Below are 25,576 nucleotides of genomic sequence, written 5' to 3' on the forward strand. Positions count from 1 at the left end.
GAGAATGAATTTTAAAAAGTGCTTCACCCTCAAGTGAAGTGAATGTTCTAACTGCTACAAGTGAAGCAGTACTTCAGAGTCTTATCGTTTCTAATGATCCTCCAGTCAAAGCGTATGAACTTCAGTGGAAAATTGGTGGAATGCTAAGGGAAAAAGCGAAAATGGCAGAAATCCCAAACAACTATCTTTATGGCCTGTCTGAGTGAGATTTGCCCCTGATTTAGAGGGCAGGATCATGCTGTGGGCCCAGAGCAGCACTCCCTCAATACTGCATTGGAGTGTCAGCTTAGATTTTTGAGCTTGTGTGTCTGGAATGGGACTTTGAACTCACAGCCTTCTGACTCAGAGGCGAAAGTGCTACCACTGGCTGACACCAGCAGCCCACGGAAACACCCCTGGTGTCGCCTACCTTAAATGGTATGGTCACTATGCCAACCACTGGCGGATAGGGATTCATGACAGGTGTAGGATTTGTGCGAACTTCAGGATACCACCAATACGAAACAAGCTCAAATTCGAGTCAGGATGTTTATTTATTTTTTAACAGTTTTGTTTTACAAGCTCACAAATTAAATGCATCAGGAAGACTAATGTCATGAAGGATATATCTTATTTTCACAGAAAGATTAAAAGAGCTGGTACAGTAATATTAACAGACACCTCCAACTCCAGTGCAAGAGGAGATAGCAGAATTAGATACCAACTGACATTACTGAACAAGTATGCTCCCTGTTCAACCTTGCTCTTCCTATTTCATTTGTTCTAAGACATTCATAAACTATTTGGGTTGAAAGCGTTCTGACGAATACAAACACACCTATAGTTGTTATACGTGACTGATAATTCTAGTTACAATTGATAATACTGAACATTAACCAATGCATTTTTGGCTATTATAATTTATCATTGGGAGGTTCATATAATTCAGATTTTTTTTAATCTTCCGATTACAGGCCCTTGTTCACAAACACAGTTTCACGAAGTCTTGTATGTAACTGCTTACAAAAGAAAAGGGAAAACAATGGGATTTTTCACACTACATACGGCAGTTCCATAAGTACAGGCTACGCTGCCTACTCTATATAAATACGTTCAATAAATAGGGCAAATAAATATTAAATAAAAGGGTACAGTATTGACCTTTATCAATATATTTACAGTGCATAGTGAAAATACAATTGATCAAGAATTAGCAGACAAGATTTTGGTATATTTGCTAATTAGATGTGACAAATTTGAAATAAATATCATAGGAGTGCAAAATAAGAAGCAATATTAAAAGTCTATCAATAATTTACTAAAGGTCATCTGGGCATACTCTTATATACTTATCTGCAGGATAATATTATTTTCACTTGTCGGCATGATGCAACTGTTGTTCCTTTTTTGTGAACTTCGAGCTCATCGGGGCGAGGGATGTTTGTGCTGGAGAACAAAACACTTCCCCGTTTCAGGCATTCGGAATGAGCATCAAAGACTTCCAGGTCAGGTACAGCATGGTTAGATGCACATCCCTTCACTCTGCCCCAACACTTTGCGAGAGCCCGTATCTTTGAAGAATACCTGCTCCAGTGCGACATTTTGTTTCTATGTCCTACAGCAGCTGTCAGTGGCCTCTGAGCGAGATCGCCAACTTAGTGCCAATTAGTGTCCGATTAGGGCACTTTTTTTTTTGCTGTGGGTCTATGTCCAGGAGGACCTGGATTGAGACTGCCCAAGCTCATTTTACCCTTTTTGTTTAGAGTGGATCCTGTGCCAAACCCAGTCAGCTTTGGAGCTGCAGTTCACTTTATTTTTTTCTTAATACATATATACATATTAAAGATGAAATGAAATTAGTTTCTTCATAATAGCTTTAGATTCCAAATCAAATTAACTTAATCGTACAAAAAAAATCAAGAAAGTTATATTAACTATGTACTGAGTATGCTGTCCTGCACACTCTTCTTCCTCCTTTCACTTTGTTCAAATCAAGGTCCATCTTCTACTCTAACTCAGTCTTTCTCAGGACCCCAAAACTGCGGCACTCCTTATCTCCTCAGCCTTCTCTTCCATCTACAGACTTTTAAAACCCAAGCTTGGTGTCACCAACTCATTACTTCCTCGCCTTCCCTCCCATTCTTTTAAATCTTGGCAGTGCCCTGCGCTATGGGCCTTGGTCTTGGTCCGTCAGTATAGATTTCTCAATAATAAAAAAAAGTAGGATGGAAAATTCAAGTTTACAGAAGGAACATGTCAGAATTTTCTAGTAAGGACTTTTCAGGCTGTCTGGGGAACGCCAAGGAGAAAGGCACTAGATGTACCTCACCTCTCACAAATTACATAGGATATATGATATATATCTCTATCTGTCCGTGCATTGCAAATATACTGTGACCCATGTGCTTGGTGATTGTGCATCTTATTCCATTACTCTGCACGTGGACTATATGCCCAGATTCGTTATGATTGATTTTTAAAACAAGTGGCTATGCAGCATTTGTTAATGGGTGGCAAACACTCATTTTTTAAACAAGCGCAGCAGATCAAACTGGTACTCCACAGGCTTGTGGTCTGTTGGAATCATGCCACATCCTATGAGTGGATCTGAAATTGTATCTGTTAATTAACAATTGAGGCTGTTTTCTGCTGGGGCAGGGACTGTCGCCAGCCAAATTTTAAATGTTGCCAAATCCAGCCTGAAATCTGGCATTGTGTACACTGCACCCACAATGGTGAGCTCATTCATGTCTGTGGTCAATCTGGTAGACTTCATCCAGTATAAATGTGTGCACATGGCATTTCTACGGGTGAGGGAGAGGTTGGGGGAGGGGTGGGTGGGTGTCAGCTGTGCTTGCATCTCAGTGAGCCAAAGTCTAAATGTCCTCTGAAAATAGCCACAGTGCACCTGCTGGGTTGCCGCAGCTTTCAGTTTGAAATGCTGCTGTTCTAACTGTACGCTGAGTCTTTGTAGTGTGGTGGCCAGGACTTACACAACCTCAGAATACCCCTTCGTAAAAATCAGATCAAAGCATGATTGAGAAGTCAGTGAATCGTTCCAAGTTGCGTCTTTTTTTTTTGGTCCAGACTTGGCGTGGGTTAATGTTTCGAAAAAATGAAAGTGCCCGAGGATTTCATTTCATCTTTAAAGTAAGAGATGAGCATGGAGAAACTTGAGTCTGTCTGTCTGTCTAGAGTGCGCTGCGACACATTCACACGCACCAGATTCCACACGTCACTTAAACAGTGGGAAACCAAAATAACACAGAGGTCAATCTGCAAGTAGGCGGCAGGAAAAGGGTGGGTGGGAGGGAGGGGTGGGCCTCAGCGTCTCAGGCTCTCGTAGCTGCCCTCGGAATCGTAACTCTTGCCCCTGCTGCGGCTGCTGCTCCTGCTCCGGCCGGGCGAGCTCCGGGTCCGGCTGCGGCTCCTGCTGAGACTGCGACTCCGGCTGCGGCTGCGGCTCCGGCTGGAGTAACTTCTGCTCCGGCTGCGGCTGCTGCTCCGGCTCCTGTTCCGGCTCCTGCTCCGGCTGTGGCTGCGAGTCCGGCTGCGGCTCCTGCTGCTGTACCAGGAGGAGTAGCTGCTGACGCTGCTGGAGGACGAAGGACTGGGCCTGTAGTATGGGATGGGCCGTTTTCGAGCACTGATAAATAAAAAGGTAAGTAAGAGGCTGCGTTCCTAATGCTTGCCGGTAATCGATACGTTGGTAGCTTTCAAAGATGGACGTTTCTTTTTTAGCATGTACTGGGGGTGAAATTGGACATGAGTGGGGACGCAAATCATATGGTATCGCATTGGTCGCCTGTGATATGCTCCGCTCGCTATTCGGTCCCATTGACTTCAATAGAACTGAATATCAGGCGTGTCCTATTACGATCAGCAAATGCGATTCCGCCTGTTTTGTGTCCCCGCCCTTGTCCAATTTCGTCCCCAGTATCTGAGAACCTTCTAAGCCATCCATTTTTACCGCTGCTTATCGCCTCACTTGGGGACTTTCAGCCAGGTTCAATTCCTGGAACCCTCCATTTTCAAATACATGGTATTTGAAACACAGTATACCTGGTATAAGGGTATATTTGCCCCATTTCACATTCGCAAAGCACTTCTTTGGGTTGTTTTCCATTATTTGCTGATTTGTCCCTCCTCCCCTCCAACCCAAGCATCAGCTCTTTGTTGGGTTATGGTTCCATGGGCCCCAACAGCCCACCACTACCTTGCCATGTCCATCCTTCATACATAAGCCTAGACAGCGAGCAATGGCAAGTCATTCAACCACGGTCACATTATAGCTGAGCACTGCATCAACACACACTTCCCAGCAGGATGGTGATCAGCGTTAGGAACCCTGGCTGAGGTTTCCTTTCGCAAGCTCTGGGGTACTGAGGCCATTGTAGTCTTGCGATTACTGCCACAGCTGAAATCATCTAGCTTGGCATAGATATGGGAACAGGGCAGGAATATGGGATTAGAACTAGTGCTCATATAGAGGATAAACATCAACATGGATTGATTAGGCCCAACAGCCTGTTTCCATGCTGTAATTTCTATGCAAGACTGGGAGTCGAATCTGGGACTTGCGTCTATGTGGCCGAGTGCTACATCAGGCAGTGCCTTTGCTCACTAGCCCAGCTTGAGAGCTGCTTCTTCATTTTTGTAGGAACATAGGAGATTTTAGAAATAGATAAAACACCATTTCGCCAATCTCTTCCTTTTGGTTAATATCAGTGTTAACTTTCTGTTTTCTCATCATGTCCCTCAATCTACTTTTTCTCTAGAAACGTATCTAGTTGTCTCTTGAACCCATCTATACAATTTAATGCAATGGCCTTCCCTGCTGACTTACTCCATATTTCTATTACTCTTTGTGTGAAAGTTGTGCCTCAATTCCCCGTTTACTCCCATCCACTTTTCTCGTTGTTAAGTGATGGCCGCTCGTTTTTAAATTTGCGATGAATGATGTGTTGAGATTGTTGAACTTGATGAAATGGTGGCGGGGTAGGACTAGCCAAGAATCAAGATTTGTAATACTATTTAAATCTTATTATACAGTTACTATAATTTCAACCTCAATTCACAATGATCTATGAAAGCAGCCTGGGCAATTTGACTGCTGAATTTCTTTGCTTCCCTGTGGGGCTTTTTGCCTGAATTCCACCCAATACAGCTGTTGGGATTGGAAAATTGGCATATGGGACAATGAGGGTAATTTTGACTTCAATAGAAATAAATATAGGAGAGATGTATAACGGGCAGCTGATCCGATATGGCCCATTTTACACTATCGCCCCAAGTCAAAGTTACCCCCAGTAAGTGCAAAACCTGCATCCTACCACTCAGTTGGGCAGCATGTTTAAGTACCATTATAGCATCACCATGCCATCCTCTCGACAATATGTTTAAAGCGGCATATCTATACATTAGGCAGCAGGAAACGACAGCACAGGTTAAGAGCTGTCAAGGGCAAGGTTAGGAACGATGCTGTGCTCAGAAATATTTCTTTGCACAAAGCATGATCAGCAGGTGGAACAGTTTTTCCAGGTAGGACGAGTAAGGTCAGGGCACTGGAGTCACTTATGAAGCAGCCGAAAGCTGTAATGGGAAGATGGTAGAGTGGGCATACTGGAGGGGCGAGATTAAATGGCTTAAAGGACATAAGAACATAAGAAATAGGAGCAGGAGTAGGCCGTGAGGCCCCTCGAGCCTGCTCCGCCATTCAATGATCATGGCTGATCTTCTACCTCACCCATTCCCGCCCGATCCCCATATCTCTTGATTCCCCTAGAGACCAAAAATCTATCTATCTCAGCCTTGAACATATTCAATGACTCAGCATCCTCAGCCCTCTGGCGTTGAGAATTCCAAAAATTCACAACCCTCTAAGTGAAGAAATTCCTCCTCATCTCAGTCTTAAATAGCCAACCCCTTATCCTGAGACTATGCCCCCTAGTTCTAGACTCTCCAGCCAGGGGAAACAACCTCTCAGCATCTCCCCTGTCAAGCCCCCTCAGAATCATGTATGTTTCAATGAAATCACCTCTCATTTTTCTAAACTCCAGAGAGTATAAGCCCATTCTACTCAGTTGCTCCTCATTGGACAACTCTCTCTTCCTGGGAATCAATCTACTGAACCCTCGTTGCACCGCCTCGAAGGCAAGTATATCCTTCCTTAGCAAAGCAGACCAAAACTGTACGCAGTACTCCAGGTGCGGTCTCACCAAAGCCCTGTACAATTGTAGTAAGACTTCCTTACCCTTGTACTCCAACCCCCTTGCAATAAAGGCCAACATGTCATTTGCCTTCCTAATTGCTTGCTGTACCTGCATGCTAACTTTTTGTGATTCTTGTACGAGGACACCCAAATCTCTCTGGACACAACATTTAATAGTTTCTCACCATTTAAAAAATATTCTGTTTTTCTATTCTCCCTACAAAAGTGAATAACCTCACATTTCCTCACATTATACTCCATTTTCCACCTTCTTGCCCACTCACTTAACCTATCCATATCCCTTTGCAGACTCTTTGCGTCCTCCTCACAGTTTACTTTCCCACATAGCTTTGTACACATCAGCAAACTTGGATACATTACACTCAATCCCTTCATCCAAGTCATTAATATAGATTGTAAATAGCTGAGGCCCAAGCACTGATCCTTGTGGCACTCAACTATTTACAGCCTGCCAGCCTGAAAGTGACCCGTTTATCCCTACTCTCTGTTTTCTGTCCATTAACCAATCCTCTATCCATGCTAGTATATTATCCCCAACCCCATGAGCCCTAACCTTTTGTAACAACCTTTTATATGGGAGCTTATCGAATGCCTTCTTCAGCCAAATCTATCTGGTGATAAACAAAGCATATACCACGGCTGAAACTCCGACTCATTAATATTGAACAAATGTATGAGGTGAAAATAATTGCCCCTCAATTACAGAACAATGTTTTACAGACCTGGTGATCCGTCGAGGTTCCAGATGACTTGGTGAATCTCGTCTCCGTTTCCTCATTGGGGAGTAGGAGCGAGACCTGCGACGCCTGGACTCTCTGTCTCGGGAGCTATACTTCTTACGATCCCGGTCTTGGTCATGGTCCCTATCCAATTACAATTTACAGCAATAACTTTTAAAAACTGAAGCACAAGAGCAATGAAACCATTTTTCTATTTAACAGTAAATGCAGCAGAACCTCTGTCATCAGAGAATCATAGAATGGTTACAGCACAGAAGGAGACCATTTGGCCCGTCGAGCCCATGCCGGTTCTCTGCAAGAGCAATCCAGCTAGTCCCGCTTCCCCGCCCTTCCCCCGTAGCCCTGCAAATTTTTTCCCTTCAAGTACTTATCCAGTTCCCTTTTGAAGGCCGTGATTGAATCCGCCTCCATCACCCCCTCAGGCAGTGCATTGCAGATCATAACCACTTGCTGCGTAAAAATGTTTTTCCTCATGTCGCCTTTGGTTTTTTTGCCAATCACCTTAAACCTGTGTCCTCTCGTTCTTGACCCTTCCGCTAATGGGAACAGTTTCTCTCTCTCTACTCTGTCTAGACCCTTCATGATTTTGAACACCTCTATCAAATCTCCTCTCAACCTTCTCTGCTCTAAGGAAAACAACCCCAACATTTATATTATCCACATTTATATTATCCACCGCCCCAATCTTCTGCCAGAATTTTCAGAGGACAAAGCCTTGCGTGACACATTGCCTCATAGGTCTTCTTGTTATTCGTATTTAATTTCCTTTTCTTGGTGAATAAAATAAATATTTCTTTTGTTATTTGAACTGTGCGTGACTTCATTCCCGTGAGTTGAGTATTGCTGGACCACACATGTAATGTTAAAATTTGGGACTCTCAATTATCTGCCAGTTTCCATTTTCCACCGGAGGGGAAGCAGGGGGATCCCTAGCATTAAGGTGGGTAATGGAAGTTGCATTGTAGACATTTTAGACAGTGTAGAAAATGCTGGAAATAGTCCACAATTGATCAGTGGCTGAAGAAAAGATAGGTTAACTCCATCAGAATTGAAATCCTTTGGAGCCAGATGTCAGCTACTCGCATGGGAAGACTGAAATGACAGTGAGAATGGGAAGGCTGAAGTGATAATGAGAATGGGAAGACTGAAGTGACAGTGAGAATGGGAAGGCTGAAATGACAGTGAGAATGGGAAGGCTGAAATGACAGTGAGAATGGGAAGGCTGAAGTGATAATGTGAATGGGAAGGCTGAAGTGATAGTGAGAATGGGAAGACTGAAGTGACAGTGAGAATGGGAAGGCTGAAATGATAGTGAGAATGGGAAGGCTGAAGTGACAGTGAGAATGGGAAGGCTGAAATGACAGTGAGAATGGGAAGGCTGAAGTGATAGTGAGAATGGGAAGACTGAAGTGATAGTGAGAATGGGAAGGCTGAAATGACAGTGAGAATGGGAAGGCTGAAGTGATAGTGAGAATGGGAAGGCTGAAATGACAGTGAGAATGGGAAGGCTGAAGTGATAGTGAGAATGGGAAGGCTGAAATGACAGTGAGAATGGGAAGGCTGAAGTGATAGTGAGAATGGGAAGGCTGAAGTGATAGTAAGAATGGGAAGGCTGAAGTGACAGTGAGAATGGGAAGGCTGAAGTGATAGTGAGAATGGGAAGGCTGAAGTGACAGTGAGAATGGGAAGGCTGAAGTGACAGTGAGAATGGGAAGGCTGAAGAAAAAAGGTAAGATAAAGATCTTAAACTTAAAATAAAGTGGAAAGAATTTAGAAAAGGTAGAACCAAGTTAGAAAAAAACTAAAAGTAAAATAAAAAAAAGGAGGGAGACGAGAATATAAAGAAAGGAGGGAGAGCCTAAGGATCAATCCTCTATTGATATTGCATTAAAACCTTGTATAATCGAATCCTTATATCTGTGCTGAGTTACGAGAGGGAACCGAACTGCTCCCTCTGACCTAGAAGTTCCTTAACTCAGATAACTTCAATTATTCCTTCAGAAAATAACATCTTGGGATACAGTATTTGAGACATGACATGCTTAGGACCTATGGTTCCCAAAGCTCTCCACCACTAGGGGTTTTCCTCGCATCATGTCTGGGTCTGTTGTAGACTAATTGATAGAGATTGATTGCTAAGGTTAGTCAACAACTCCATTATCGTCATATCATATGACTACCAGGATGGTAGAAGGCGAACAAGATGGGCCTTGGTCTTTTCTCGTCTAGTAATTCTAATGTTGCTATGTTAATGATTAACAGGTGAGGGAAGATTTTTTTTCTTTAGCACTTGGATGTAGAGCATCGGACAGGTAAAGTGCATATATGAAAATTGGGTGGGCTGCGTTATGTGTGCTCCACTGATACAATGGTTTAAATCTAAGTGCTAAAGAGGATAAATTGCCTCATGCAATGTAGAATTAAAATGCCTGCATAGCAAAGTGCACATTTAATTCGCACTTGTTATTGTTTATTACTGATAGGCACAATGACAAATGTTAAAAGTCCAGCAGTAAGAATGACACTTTACAGCCTCAAATAGAACTGTGGTTGGGATGTGAAGTATAAAAGTCCACAATGATCGTAAAGATATCCAGCCAAGATGATATCGGTTCATTCATCTTTGCGCCTGACTAATCCCTTTTGAAATCCTTGAAAGCCTGAAAAAAATAATAGTAGATTGCAGCTAACACTGAAGCAAGGATGTTCCATCGAGTGCTAGATGTCACTGAGGGGTTAATTTTACTTAATGATGTTGGGGAGAGATGGCCAACTGTACTACCTGTGAGATAGGGCTCGTAGACTATTCTCCCGGTATTTATTTTAATTTTACAATTGGGGCAGAAATTGTCTATAGACTGATAAAGAGTTTGTAGCAAAATATGGCAGTGCCAATCAACCATACTATTTGTCCTCTCAAACAAACGGCCTTCATTTACTGACGCAGGCAGAATAATCATTTACATTTATTTTGTGTTAAGTGAAAGTGAATTTCTGTCACAAAATCAATTTAGCACCACTGCATAACCTATGAAATTTGGGGCTCCTCCTATTCATCTATTCAGTTTCTGCATAAGCTCAGATAATTTGGGAAGACTGACATCTAAAGGGATTGTTTTTCGAGTTTGTACAGAGCTTCACACGATCGGGCGCATATCAGGAATTCGGGGAGAGAATCAGTGCACACATTTCGTGGGCCGAATGATTTTCCACCCATTTAAAATCACTCAGTCCGTAAATGCATTGTCCTCCATGTCCGGATTCCCAATGTGCTTTCGTTGTGCAAAACTGTGCACCGGGAGCTGAGACCTGTAAAATGACCCCTTAAATTCAGTACCTCTGTGGGCTGTATCTTGAATAGCTTGGGCTGCGTCGTGATCGGGAGCTCCTGCTTCCTGGGCTTCTCCTCCTAGACTTCGGTGAATAGCTCCGAGAGCGTGAAGAAGACCTGGCCAAGCACAAAGGAACAACCCTTGACTCTTCATCCATCTGTCTTTATATCCAACTGTAAAGTTATCCACCTTTGGTGTGGCTTGAGTAGCAAATGTACTGCAGCAACCCACTTGAAATTTAAGTTGATGAAATGATTCCATTTTACAGCATTCATGCTTGACAACTGAAACAGATGCAGAATTGCTCCTTGAAATGGTTCTGCTATATAGCTCAAACCTGCCAGTGTTGTGGAATCTGCCCCTTTCATATTACGGGGCATATTCCAGAGCACCAGAATAACAGATATGTAGAGGTAGGGGGGCTTTTCTCATTTCCTGCTTTATATTCTTACACATTTCCAATACTGAAGGCAGTTTTACTTTGATGGAATGCTACTGATGGCACTCTTTACTGTCAATGATTTGACCTCAAGGGTCCCGCATTTTCATGGGTCTGGTCACTAGTTAAACCTAAAAGCCAGCAGCCAAATTCCGTCACTTTAAGCAATGGGAATCGTGGGTCCCCAGTCTTGATTTGGAGCACCAGCAGGATGGGAAGTAAAGGGGAGAGCTTTGTTCTGAGATTGCAGGTTTCGAAGCACTGCTCCCCCAGGACCTTTTAGAGAATAAAATGCTTTTAGATGCATTAAGAATAAGAATTACCACTGAGCTATTACTGACTTTTTTGTACCAAAGTTAATAGAGACCCCCAGGACTGCTATATATCTGCTAACAAAGGAAACGTTTGTGTACAGGTTTAGCGGCTCAACTATTAAACTAATTTTTCTTTAAGTGCTGACATTGGACTGTACTTCAAATTAGTTCATGGTATGCCAAGTGATTTGAGATGTTCTGTCGAGTTGATGAGGTGCTATATGAATGCAGATCTTCCTTTCATACATTTGTTATCACTTTTTCATTACTAGGTCCCCAACAGCAGAATGAAGATCAATAATTAAAGCATCCTCTGCCTTTTATGGAATACTAGTTAGATCTTTAAGAAGCCTTGTAGGATTTTACACTTTTTCTCATTGAACTTGTAGAATATGACCTGAATACTCCTAAGAATGTTTTTTTTTAAAAGAATTTTTGACAAGGATCCCGTTTAAGATATTTAAGTAGCAGCTTCCTATTGGATTGCACATCCTGGGATATTTGTAGATAATGATTTATTTGAAGGTTGAGGGTTAAGTGTTGGACAGGACACTGGGAGAACTTACCTGCTCTTCTTCGAATAGTGCCATGGGATCTTTTATGTCCACCTGACAGGGCAGATGTGAACTCAGTTTAAGTCTCCTTCTGCTGTATCTCTGACTGTGCCGCATTCCCTCAGTACTGCACAGAAGTGTCAGTCTAGAGTATGTGCTCAAGTCTTTGGAGTGGGACATGAACCCATGACCTCCTGGCTCAGGTGGGAGTGCTACCTACTGAGTAAAGGCTGACACCTTACCATAGATTGTGGATCGAATTTGAGACGTTTCTGCTCTGTAAGGCTCAGTTCCACGATGTGTGGTGCATTTTACCAACTTAAACCGACGGGAAGGTCTCATCTATTCATTTCCATCTCTTTCACTGGCTACTCAGACAAACCTTTTCCCTGAAGAGTGGGATCTGCTTCTTGAATATTTTGCAGTTGACTTGTACTCAGAAGAGCGGGAACGAGAAGAACAGCTGTAGCTGCGGGAGCTCCTGCCTCGCCCTCTGGTGCTGCGGGAGTCACTTCTGGAACGATGTCTCTCAGGAGACTTCCTGACAGGTGAAGGAGAAGGACTTCTCTTTCTTTCAGTGGTTGTCGGCCAATCATGTGTAGAAGGTAATTCTCTGAAATGAAAGGGGAAAGAACCCCATGTAAACTTGGCTGGACAAGGATCAGATGCTCGGTGGATGTGTCGTTTATTGTCCCTCACACCGCTAACAACTGGCAAAGATCATGGCACATAAAAACATGAGACAGCATGGAAGGGAAAAAAGACCAATTCGGCTCATCAAGCTCATTTCTTCCACAGACCACTACAATCTCATCATTATTTAATCCTCTTAGGAAATATTGTGCAAAAGTAAATTAACCACCTTGGCCAGGAGCACCAAAGGAAAATTAACCCTCTGGCAGTGGTGGGCCTTCTTCTTAAAGCAATTGCTTTTATAACTGAGTGAGTCAGTAGGCCACTATAGAAGGTTGCTTCAGAAAGCGTTAAGGGTTAACCACCTAGTGTGGGACTGGAGTCTCAGTAGGGGTGGCAATACAGCGACTTCCATGATCATACTTTTCCTTATATGCACAACTGCCTATTCTTGAGGGTGGGCGAGCACCCTGCTATCAGGTGACCAAGGAGCTAGTAGACTTGCAGATCCCAACCATTAACAATACTGCCTGGTGTTTGAAGGACTTTGAAGGCTTTTTAAGGCAAACCTTTCTCAAAAGTGAGAACACTTACCTTCTGGCCGCTTTATCCAGTTGATAATCAGGAGATGCACTTGGGGACGAGGGTGCGGCTTTGCTCGGGGACGAGCAGCTCGTCACTGAATTCCCTGAATCTGAGCTGGGCTCCGCGTCACTAAACTTCAGTTTGCTTGGGGAAAGCGTCTGGTGGTCTAACTCTGCACGGTGGTTGAGGGGCTGCCCTTTCTCTTCCTCGGTTTGTGATCTGGATGAGGTGGCTTTGGTCGAGGGGGGCGAAGCTGTATCATTGCCCGAGTCATAATCTTGGTAGCCTCCATTTTGGCTGGGTGCAATATCAGGCTTGCGGCATTTTTCCTTCACAAACGTGTGCCCGGAAGACCCTGACTTGCATATCTGCGAACAGAAACATTGCTGCTGTTATGTGGCATAGTGTTGCTGGGATAGTCTTCTGCCTGTATGATGCACTGTCTACTGTTAAAGGCACCTAACCCCCAAACACAGAAAAAAATCTTTCCAACATGAAAACTCGTAGATTTAGACATCATGCATTTTTTTCTCTTTGTTTTTTTTTTAAAAAAGCATGCGGACGATGTAGTAACAAAAGAAGAAATGTAGGAGAATAGAAAAGAAATAAGCTTTGTTTTTTTTAAATTAAAAGAAAAGAAAATAATCAAACAAAATGGTATGTGAAGGAAGAAAAATAAAATGTGCGTACAGGACTACATACTGCATTAAAAAGAGGAAATCAATAGGCCCCAGTAAGCGTGGCATTAAAAAGGACAATGAACGAACATCACAAAATGAGAATTATGTACAAAATAAAGTCGCAAAACAAATAGTCCATCACTTTAACTAAAAAAGCCCCTCTGAAAGGTACAGCTTTGTTGTGTTTCCTGCAGAAGAAATCTATTCTCTCCAGCGACCTATAATAAATCCCTAGTCTGCGGGTAGCATCGACTTACCAATCAAGAATTCCTCCTTAAGTAGGTAAGGTGTAAGAAAAAGGGAAGAGCGGGCAACATAAGTGCATCATTAGAGTCTCAAATGACAAGAAAAAAAGACACAAAACCCTGTCCAAATCCCTCCATTTTTTTTCTTATTATTGATTTTTTTTATTGCTTTAAATCTATTTCAATTGTTCGTGGGGAGTATTAACTTAAAAAAATCTAAACTAGGTTCGTCAGCCATATTTCACAATTTTTAATCGTCTTGTTGTTAAAACGTTAATAATGAATAGTGGAGTTTTCAAGCAACAGATTTCAAAGGAACACGTTTGCTCTGGGAGCGGTTCACAGGCCTCCCGCGTTCCCCCAACGTGGTTTAGGATTAGATTAACAACGCCATTTGTTAAGCACATTTCAATAAGCTCAATAGAGAAACAGCAATAGGTTGATTTTGGCAACCGAGCAACCCAGTTAAGTTATGTGTGGGATTTTTGTAGTTTCTTTTTAAAAAACAGAATTTAACAATCCATTCACTGTTATTGTCAGAACTCAGGAAGGAAACAATATGTTGCCAGTTTCATTTCTACCCGTATAAATTTAGGATTTGTATGAACTCAAATTCTTTTAATCAAGAGATTTAAAAAAAAACTCGGTGATTAACTAATATACATCTTATGCAGAATATGTGTGAGTCATGTGTCATTTTAGGAGCTGTAGTTATGCCACTCTCTCTGTTCTGTGCAAACGACACAGTTTTATAGATGTAATCAATAATTGCTTCTTAACACAACCCATGGGATGCAGGATACTAAGGCAAATTTGATTTAGTATTTTGGAGTCCACCAGAATTGATTGGTAACCTGGAAGTGTGTGAACATTGATTACTGTACAGTTCAATTTGATATTGTAATCATTTTTCTTCTCTAGAAAAGAGAAGGCTGAGGGGTGACGTAATAGAGGTCTTTAACATTACGTGGAGTTTGATGGGGTAGACGTAGAGAAGATGTTTCTCATAAATATAAGATAGTCAGTAATAAATCCAATAAGGAATTCAGGAGAAACTTCTCTATCCATAGAATGTGGAACGTGCTACCACATGGAGTAGTTGAGGTGAATAACACTGATGCATTTAAGGGGATGCTAGATAATCACATGAGGAAGAAAGAAATACAAGGATATGCTGATAGGGTTAGATGAAATAGGGTGGGAGGAGGCTCATGTGGAGCATAAACACTGGCATGGACCATTTGGGCCGAATGGCCTGTTTCTGTGCTGTAAATTATATGTAATTCTATGTAATAAGGTCTAAAATCACATGTAACAATATGGACTTAAAAGATATGAGGGAGTTTACTCTCTTCTGGTAGCACACTGATTAACACATTCACACAAAAAAGTTATTTAGACTTGTTAGCAAAACAAGTAATAATAGACTTGTTAGCAAAATTAAAACCCATGGGATTAAAGTGTCCAGTGGCAGCGTGGATACAAAATTGGCTAAGGGACAGAAAGCAGAGAGTAGTGGTAAACGGTTGTTTTTCAGACTAGAGGGAAATATACAGTGGTATTCCCCAGGGGTCAGTATTAGGACCACTGCTCTTTTTGATATATATTAATGACCTGGACTTGGGTATAGAGAGTATAATTTCAAAGTTTGCAGATGACACAAAACTCGGAAATGTAGTAAACAATGTGGAGGATAGTGACAGACTTCAAGAGGACATAGACAGATTGGTGAAATGGGCAGACACATGGCAGATGAAATTTAATGCAGAGAAGTGTGAAGTGATACATTTTGTAAGGAAGAATGAGGAGAGGCAACATAAACTAAATGGTACAATTTTAAAGGGGGTGCAGGAACAGAGAGACCTGGGGGTGCACATAAACAAATCTTTGAAAGTGGCAGGACAAGTTGAGAAGGCTGTTTAAAAAAGCATATGGGATCCTGGGCTTTATTAATAGAGGTATAGAGTACAAAAGCAAGGAAGTTATGCTACTCCTTTATAAAACACTAGTTAGGCCTCAGCTGAAGTATTGTGTTCAATTCTGAGCACCACACTTTAGAAAGGATGTCAAGGCCTTAGAGAGGGTGCAGATGAGATTTACTAAAATGGTACTTGGGTTGAGGGACTTTATGTGGAGAGATTGAAAAAGCTGGGGTTGTTTTCCTTAGAACAGAGAAGGTTAAGGGGAGATTTGATAGAGGTGTTCAAAATCATGAATGGTTTTGATAGAGTAAATAAGGAGAAACCATTTCCAGTGGCAGAAGGCTCGGTAACCAGAGGACACAGATTTAAGGTGCTTGGCAAAAGAGCCAGAGGCGACATGAGGAAACATTTTTTTACGCAGTGAGTTGTTATGATCTGGAATGCACTGCCTGAAAGGGTGGTGGAAGCAGATTCAATAGTAACTTTCAAAAGGGAATTAGATAAATACTTGAAAGGAAAAAATTTACAGGGAAATGGGGAAAGAGCTGGGGAATGGGACTAATTGGATAGCTCTTTCGAAGAGCTGGCACAGACATGATGGGCCAAATGGCCTCCTCCTGTGCTGTACCTACTATGATACTTTGAGATATTTTAAGTCAATAATCTTTTTACAATAAATACAGTTTTGCACATGAGGTGATCAGTTTGCTGCCTGAGGGAATTAAACCCCTAAAAGAGCAAACTTTGGCGTTTTGAGAAGAGCTCCAAGGAGGAAGCAAAAATAAGAAATAAAATAAAGGAGGAAGAAAAATCAATTTAAGACCATTTTAAGGGCTGTTGAAAGAAAAGATTCCATGAACAGCAATGGGGTAATTAATCTGGTTTATGGTTGGGGGAGGAATGCTGATTAGAACATTGCAGGTCTGGGCAACAGTGAATGCTATCCCCACATTCAGAAAAGGAGTGAGACATAGGTATTACGGGTAGTGGAGAAAATAATTAAGAGGATAGTATCAATGTCCATCCAGAGATCACAGAGGCCATAAGCAGCAGTCAACATGGATTTAAAAGCAATAAGTAATGCCTTATGAATCTACAGCAATTTGCTGAGGTAACTGAATCAGTTGCTGGGGGAATATCTGGTTCTTATAATTTATTTAGGTTTTCAGAAGACATTTGATATAAAGTTCCACATTATCAGGTATGGTAATGTAGTGGTTATGTTACTGGACTAGTAATCCAAAGTACATGAGTTCAAATCCCACTATGGCAGTTTGAGAAGTTTGAATTCAGATTTTAAAACCTGGAAATAAAAAGGCGGTTTCAGTAAAAGTGACCATGAAGCTGTCAGATTATCATAAAAACCCAACTGGTTCATTATTGTCCTTTAGGGATGGAAACCTGCTCTCCTATATATGACTCCAATCCTGCCTGAACGTGGTTGACTCTTAACTGTCCTAGCAAGCCACTCAGTTGTATCAAAACTGACAACCAGGGCTGGGCAATAAATGCCCCCAAAAAAACACCCCCAAAATCCACCAGTAATTAGGGTAAGGATTACATTCCTTGAGCCTGGTGCCTTAGGACATACTGACAACCAGGCACACAGCGAAGGGATCTTCACTCGCAGAGGTGGAAAAGGAAAAGAGGTTTTGAGTATGACCAGTGCCCATTCATTGAAAATAATAGTCACTGTGAAACTGTTAACATTAAGGCTAATCAGGTACTGAGATGCACCCTGAGGTCATTTGATTATAAGTCAATGTAATTAATTCTAACTGTGACTAAATGACTGGTGAGACTAAATTTGAAATACATGCAGTTTTTTGCATCCTACCTTCAAAGGGTTATTGATGCATCAGACAGGGTTCAGAAAGAATCACAAGGATGATTGAAGGACTTAGGCTCTAGGTTATGAAAAGAGACTCACAGAGCTGAATTTATTTTCATTTAGAGAAAAGGAAATTGAAAGGGGAGCTGAGCTAGGTCTTTAAAATGCTGATAAGCCTGGATAATCGAGGTGTAGCGGTTACTTTGCTATGATGTGAGACTGAGTAAACTTGGGTTATATTTCCTAGAAATGAGGAGCGGTGACTGAGGTGTTTAAAATATTGTGGAGAATTGACAGGGTAGATGGAGAAAGACTCTTTGTTCCAGCATGAGAATCCAGAAAAGGTGAACACAATCTTAAAAATTAAAACTAAGCCAGTTAAAAATAAATTCAGGAGATATTTCTTCAAACAAAAGGCTGTGACAGTGAGGAATGCACTGCTTCAGAAGGCTTTAGATCCAGAATCAATTGAGATGTTTAAAAGGAAGAAAGACTTGAAGAATTTGGGTTTTTTTGTTAGATCAATGCAGATTACAGGACGATATGATAGAAGTGTTTAAAATTATGCAAGGCTGGGATAGGGTAAAGAGAAACAAACTGTTTGCAGTAGTTGAGCAGTCTAGAATAAGGGGCCATAGATATAAGATCATAGAATCATAGAAAGTTGTGGCACAGGAGGCCATTCAGCCCATCATGTCTGTGCAGGCCGAAAAAGAACTATCCAGCTTAATCTCACTTTCCAGCACTTGGCTGGTAGCCCTGTAGGTTACAGCACTTCAAGTGCACATCCAAGTACTTTTTAAATGAGTTGAGGGTTTCTGCCTCTACCACCCTTTCAGACAGTGTTCCAGACCCCCACCACCCTCTGGGTGAAAAAAATTCTCCTCAGCTCCCCTCTAATCCTTCTACCAATTACTTTGAATCTATGCCCCCTGGTCACTGACCCCTCTTCTAAGGGAAATAGGTCCTCCCTATCCACCCTATCGAGTCCCATCATAATTTTATACACTTCAATTAAATCTCCCCTCAGCCTCCTTTGTTCCAAAGAAAACAACTTGAGCCTATCCAATCTTTTCTCGTAGTTACAATTCTCCAGCCCTGGCAACATCCTCGTAAATCTCCTCTGTACTCTCTCTAGTGCAATCACAGTTTCTTGTATTGTGGTGACCAGAACATATGCAGTACTCAAGTTGTGGCCTAACCAATGTTTTATACAGTTCTAGCATAACCTCCCTGCTCTTATATTCTATGCCTCGGCTAATAAAGGAAAGTATCCAGTATGTCCTTTTAGCCACCTTATATACCTGTCCTGCTACCTTCAGGGTTCTGTGGACATGCACTCCAAGGTCCCTTTGTTCATCTACACCTCTCCGTATCCTCCAATTTATTGTGTACTCCCTTGCCTTTGTCCTCCCCAAATGCTTACCTCACACTTCTCTGGATTGAGCTCCATTTGCCACTTTTCTGCCCACCTGACCAGTCCATTGATATCTTCCTGCAGTCTACAGCTTTTCCTCCTCACTATCAAACACATGGCCCAATTTTTGTATAATCTGCAAACGTCTTGATCAAGCCCCCCATATTCAAATCCAAATCATTAATATATACCACAAAAAGCAAGTGACCTAGTACTGAGCCTTGCGGAACCCCACTGGAAACAGATCAAATGAAAGAGATTTAGAACAGAGGGCAGGAGAAACATCTTTACACGGAGTGTTGTGAGGTTGTGGAATTCATTTCCAGGGTTATTTGTAGAGGCATAAACTATGTCAACATTCAAGATTAGATTGGATATGTGGATGAAGGAAAAGGGGTTGAAGGGACATGGGAACAGAGTGGGTAAATGTGGTTAGGACTATTTGCTTGTGTGGAGTGTAAACGCCGATACAGGCTGGTTGGGCCACATGGCCTGTTTCTGTGTTGTAACTTCTATGTATTTCTATGTATATCTACTTTGGAAGTAAGGATATTAAGAGATATTGAAAGAAAGTGGGAAATTGGAAAAAGTTACAACTGCCATGGCTAATGAAATGGAAGAGCAAATTGATGAGCTGAATGGACTAGTCCTATTCCTAAGCACCCCTTCCCCCTAACATTGTCAAATTGGCAATTCAATTCTCCATACTCTTAATTCTGGATTTCCTAAAACTGTTACTATCTAAGTGGGAGTCCAAAAAAAACAAGGGATGTTAGCAGTTAAGAACTAGCATTTCTGTATTTGCGAACCAATCCAGTTTTTAATGTGCGATGTACATCACGTAATGTGCGCTGTTATGTGCACAGGATGACAGGTGGCTGGGGATGGGTGGGATTCTCCACAGATCTCCCAGCAGCCCATACTTTGGTTTTCAATCAGACTGCAATATTAATTGTTAAACCTATAACTCAAATTAGATATGAAGCTGGTATATGTGAACTACTAGGTATGTTTTGGAAAGGCCCTAATGTAAAACAATGCTGTTTTTGTTAAATATCATGCTACTTGATACAAATCAAGCATATTGATGAACTACGACTCCTAAAGTGTTTGCACTATAGATGTGTAAAAAAAAAGAGCAAACCTGGCTGACATAGAATATGATATGGCCTCAGGTTCTAGAAAGGAAACACTTTATATAAAATCGACAGGGATCCATATTATAATTTACATCAGCCAATCTCTCACACATATTCATACTGCAATGTACTTCCGCCTTGCTTTTAAACAACATTTTTAAAATTACATTGTCTATTCCTGTATGCCTTTAATTGTAAATTTAGTGACAATACCCACCTTTCCCTTATTCATTTCGAGTGCAGTATTAGAAAGAAAATGTAAACAAAATTTCTAGATTGGCGTGCAACACGAGGAAAGCACAATGATTGTTTAAGTACTGTTCACTACATTTTATATGGAACGCTTTTTACGCACAATGACTTTTATTTTACAGGTAGCTACATTTTCTTAACACCAATACCGAACTCAATATGCTGAACTGATTGACAGAGACAAACACTCATTGTTCGAGAACCAAATCAAGATACGAGGGTTGGATGGGGAACAAAGCAAAGCTGGTTTTAACATAGAGGAGCGAGTGAATGGCAGTCTAATTCATGAGTACTGTCCCTGCGCTTTGTTAGAACATAAAAGATCTTCAGTAATATGGCCATTTACACTGTTAACCATTATTGTCTGTGGAAGTACAATTCTGTAAATATTTGACCTGCAGTGGAGAAGGTGCCTTGTGTTGCAGTATGGATCTGGCAGCCCCTTACGTGAGTGGCAATTCTTCATGTGTGAGCCTAGACAATGAATATCAGCCAGTCATCTTACCATGGTTGGCATCCCAGTCAAGCTCAATTCTGTCCTGATCTGAAGCCCACCTGTGCTCACACATGTATTTTCCAGCAAAGACTACTGAACAGTGGCCCTGAACAGGAATCCTGGCTGAAGTGCTCTCTCCCTATCCTGGGAAGCACATGGGCCAATGGTAGTACCCATTGTTACTCCAGTTAAGACTAGCTCAGCTCAGACCAGGGGCAACCTGAAATCTTCCTGGTCTGTATGATTCTGTACTACATTGGGCAAATCCACGGAGGGAAAGCCATACATTAACCCCTTTTTGTGAAGACTCTTTTCTCACCCTGTTTAGGTCCCTTGTACCATGTGCCACTCTGCAGATGAGAGGGTCGAGTACTTGCAGTCAAGCAAGAGTGGGCATGCACAGAGAGACCAAGTAGGTAACCTTCTGATGTCCTAATCTACATGAGGGTGGGAAGGGCCAGCCTTCAGTCAGTACCTCCTCCTCCCCTGGACAGCTGGCCTGAGATGGACAATGCCCCCCTTCTGCGGGGAATTGGGGGCAAGAGCTTATATCCTACTATTCCACAGTGCGCCACATTGCTGTGCCAGTGTACAGTACCACATAAAACCTGTCAAATGGTGCCAAGGTATTGTTTGCTGTCAGTTGCTGTATAAACATCAGAGGATTTAAACATACATTTTACACAGCCATTTTGATCCTGTTAAAATGACCCTAACAGCTGTGGTTGGGGCATTGGCTTTATTGCACCTGGTGACCTGCTCTTTATATTCTCTTTGTTTCATTAGAAAAAAGATTCACAGCCAGCAGTATTTGCAGCTCAAAAGCTTATATTGCACAATAACAACATGTCACACTAAATATTCACCTGTAGCATGGCAAGATGTGAACCTCTAACGTGTTGTTCACATTATGTAAATATAATTGGAAAACGCAGATCTGTGATTGCATCTGAGAACTTTCTTTGCTATTTTATGCTGCTGCTAAAAAATTTTGCAATGCAGTTAGCAAACAAACCTCAGCAAAATGAAATCTCTTGAAATAAAAGCCCCTCCACCCAAATCATTGTTCAACACTCAGTTTTACTAGTAAACTTTGTTGCCTATGACATAATTGGATGTTAGTCTTCCCTTCCCCCACCCTTACAGCTGAGTTTACTCCAGTGAAGCACTCCATCTAACGTCTAATTTAAGAACTGATGGTGCTCCGCCCCGAATTGCCATAGGTAAACTTAAGTGACCGGCAGCCCTGGGACTCGGAGCTGCCACTGACCATCTGGTTAGGATGTGGCCACGCTGCAGAGCATTAAAGGCAAGGTTACACCACTTCGTTTTTGAATGGAGATTCTGAATTTCAGACAGCGGGAAGTAAGTAAAAAAAAAGTTGCAACACCTTAAAATCCTGAAACTCTAATTCAGAGTGGTCGCACATCTGTCCACCATTTAACAAAATTAAATCTACCTGTCGTCACAATAAGGAAATGGTGGAAACCATTATGAAGGCTGGTTCTTTAAATGTACAGGACATTGACAATGAATTGTATGACAAGTAGGTGCATACCATCAACCTAAATCTCTGAGTGGTTTAATCTAAAATATTCCAAATGTATGGAGTGTTTTATTCAATGTTCATACTAATGAATGTTTCCCAGCTATTTTTTCACTCATGGGAATCGGCAGGGTTCACAGACATTATTCATTTTCCTGTTGTGCACACCCTGCAATTCAAAACGATCACATTTATAGCTCCTCCATACCCCATTGAAGTATGTTTCATTTCTAACACATAGTTCATCTGTAATCATCCATGTTGGCTAATCTCTGCAACGATCAGGTTATATGCCATGGCCAATTCATTTAAACTGTTGTCATGAAATATATTTAAAATGGCTGTGGTTATCCAAACTTTGGGATGTGACAAGAAGTATAAGAGGATGCTGACCACATTTGATTTCTAATCCTGTCTAGCCTCTGTAATGTGATAGCTCATTCATTCAGCTGCTTCTGTGTGGGGAAGCAGCAACTGCGATGAATAAAGCTGCTCTTCCCAGCTGTTCTTCCCAGTCACCCAGGCGCCGTTGTGCACAACCTTGGAATTCTAAAACACAATCTGGAGATTACCCGTTGCTGGCTTTAAGTGAAGGAGAGACGTTCCAGGGCATTCTAGACCCCTTAGAAGAGTTAGGCAGTTTCAGTGCACTGGTTTGTGTAGTTGGACATTAATAATCGATTACACTGGCTAGAAAACTGGTTGTGGTTTCTGGAACACGGACAGAGCACTAAATAATATCATAGAGAACCTAGAGCATGGGTTGGTAACCTCCAGTCAGATAGCTGGTTGGAATTATTTCACTGAATATTCAGATCCAAATAGGTGACTAGATATTAAAACACACACACACACACACACACACATGATGCCTTGCCAAGGTAACAGGCTACAACAGACCAAAGGTATGAAGCCTTTTTTTAAATCAAAAAGATACATTTGAAATTGGTATCACTTTTAATGGCTGCAAGAAATTTTTTGGACAGTTGTGAACAATTGTAGCAACTTAAAATATTTGTTTAGATTCAAATATGTGTTATAGGAGGAAATCATAAATAATTAATGGAACAAAAACATATACAATGCAAAACACATTTAAACATAATTCTCCATTGTTTAGTAAAGATTAACACAATTATTTTTCATATTTCTGCTCACTCTCTAAGAACCACCTTGGGCAGTATTAATGTTAACTTTGCCCATGGTTCTGGTGTGTGACGTTAACCCCTTTAGAGACAGGCTTGCCTGACAACAGCAATATCACCTTTTTTTGCGTAAACTTGTGCTGATTGAGGTGAAGGATGTAAGTACTGGGAAATAGAACCTGGCATCAGCATCAAGCACGGGTACAGCGCTGTTAGACGTAGACTAAAGCCCTTTCCACCTCAGAGGAGCACCCAACCACACCAGTGTGACACTTCCACCTCCCGCAGTAAACACCCAGTGGTCTTTCCGAGTGAGATTACCAGCAGTGGGTCCGTGCCCACCTGGAAGTGCACTGAGACTGTCCAAACAGGACCCTTACAGCCACCATCAGTCAGGGTTGGATTTGAACCTACAACCCGGAGATGAAAGGCCAGTGTCCACCACACATTGCCTATGCCACCTCTTTAAAGAGGCAGTGTCCTTTTCATGATATCACAGACACTGTATTTAAAAACCAGAGACTATACATACACTGGTGTCCTTTTGGGCTTGTCTTCAGCTTTGTACAGAGTCCTCAGCACTTCTAATAAACCAATATATAGCTAATAGCATTTTGATAAAGACTGCCTGCCCTCTTGAGGTAATGCTTTGCACTCGATCACAGGAAACAGAAAAAGAACTGGAGAGTTATGGGAGTGAAAATCCTCCTGTTCATTAATTTATGAAATAAAAACATGAATACAAAATGGGCTTTCCTCACTCATACTCATGCCAACTTTTTAAGTCAAATTATCAAAAGTAGTCATTTCATTCCGATAGGTGGAGCATTTAGAGAAAACCTTGGACCTTACAGATTAGTTTTTATTTGACTGAAAAGAGCCTGCAGCTGAAGTACTGCTCTTGTGTGAAGCAATTTTATGAATTCAAATGATCATTAATATTCTGTACATAATTAAAAAGCTGACAACATGCTGAGCAATAACGCTAGTTATCGATATTTTGATGGGGCAGAGAACCTGGAATCCTAAGAGCTCATAGAGGCAACATAATGGGAATGAACAAGTTTTCTACTCCATTCACTTTTACAACCAGCTGTGCTTAGACCCCATATTTCAAAAGCTACAGCAACACAAGCAATTCACTTAAATTAGACTTGCATTAAACACTAAAATGAAGGAATGGAAAGAAATAAAATAACACTGCTAGCTTCAGTTAGATGCAATCATCATACACAGTCATAAGCAGTTAAACACCGGTTTTACATGTTAATGTTAGATTAACCTCCTGAATAGTGATGCATATTTAATGAGCTGTGCAAAGTGATTAATGAAAGGGCTATTTCATGAAGGCATAACGTTTGTCACACTTTAAAGCCTTAGCAGAAATTTTTGCAGCACAGAATGGGGGCCATTTCGCCCCTTGTGTCGGTACTAATGCCAGTTCCGCATCAGAGCTATCTCCTCTAGTTCCGTTTCGCTCCTCTATCCCCGTAAAATCTTACTGGCAACCCAGCTGAAGTCAGCTCACTCAGCACGGGCTGGCGACCGAACGTGGGACCTTCACGGTCTGCATGGTTTAGCTATTCACTGAATTCACCAGCTGCACCATAGGAAAGTACGTAGCTTTAGTGATCTCTGACCCTGGATTTCACAGAGAGTCTGCATGCCTTTGTCTTCATGAAAGTCTTTGGCCAAATCTTTATTCTGAAGCCGGGAGAAGCTTCAGAACATGTGTGTGTAATTTTTTTATCACTATGATGTGACACATAAAAGGCGCAATGATAAATTTCAACATCATTTACATAATTGCGTAGAAAGATAGGTTTGCCAAACACTTTTTCATGATGAAGGTGCCCCATTAAGAAAGAAATTGTCCCATTTTCTTTCGATTCCAGAATTACAGTCTCTACATCTACATAATCCTCTTCAATTGGGACGGTTTAAGAACACTTTACATGGACACCATCAATGCTACTCAATAATCTGCTACTAGGAGCCTCACAACAGTCATCATCAGTCTACTGTCATAACATATTTCTTACATGTTCGAACCATCTAGTGCGTTTTCAGTCATTCACTACACTATTGTTTTGCT

The 25,576-nt window shown here is 41.6% G+C and overlaps 1 protein-coding gene across 1 annotated transcript in view; it reads right to left on the reverse strand.

Annotated features, from left to right (window-relative positions):
• Positions 1-3,303: 3,303 nt before the first annotated feature.
• The window catches only part of srrm4 (serine/arginine repetitive matrix 4), a 294,539-nt gene continuing 272,266 nt past the window's right edge, over positions 3,304-25,576 (reverse strand). The window contains exons 9-13 of the mRNA XM_068006294.1: positions 12,818-13,176; positions 11,973-12,203; positions 10,289-10,399; positions 6,934-7,074; positions 3,304-3,625 (exon numbers count right to left, since the gene is read on the reverse strand). Of these exons, the coding sequence (XP_067862395.1) occupies positions 3,304-3,625; positions 6,934-7,074; positions 10,289-10,399; positions 11,973-12,203; positions 12,818-13,176 (1,164 nt within the window). The remainder of the gene's footprint in view (positions 3,626-6,933; positions 7,075-10,288; positions 10,400-11,972; positions 12,204-12,817; positions 13,177-25,576) is intronic.

The sequence above is a fragment of the Heptranchias perlo genome, chromosome 25 (assembly GCF_035084215.1).
Source record: "Heptranchias perlo isolate sHepPer1 chromosome 25, sHepPer1.hap1, whole genome shotgun sequence".
In the NCBI taxonomy this organism is placed as follows: Eukaryota; Metazoa; Chordata; class Chondrichthyes; order Hexanchiformes; family Hexanchidae; genus Heptranchias; species Heptranchias perlo.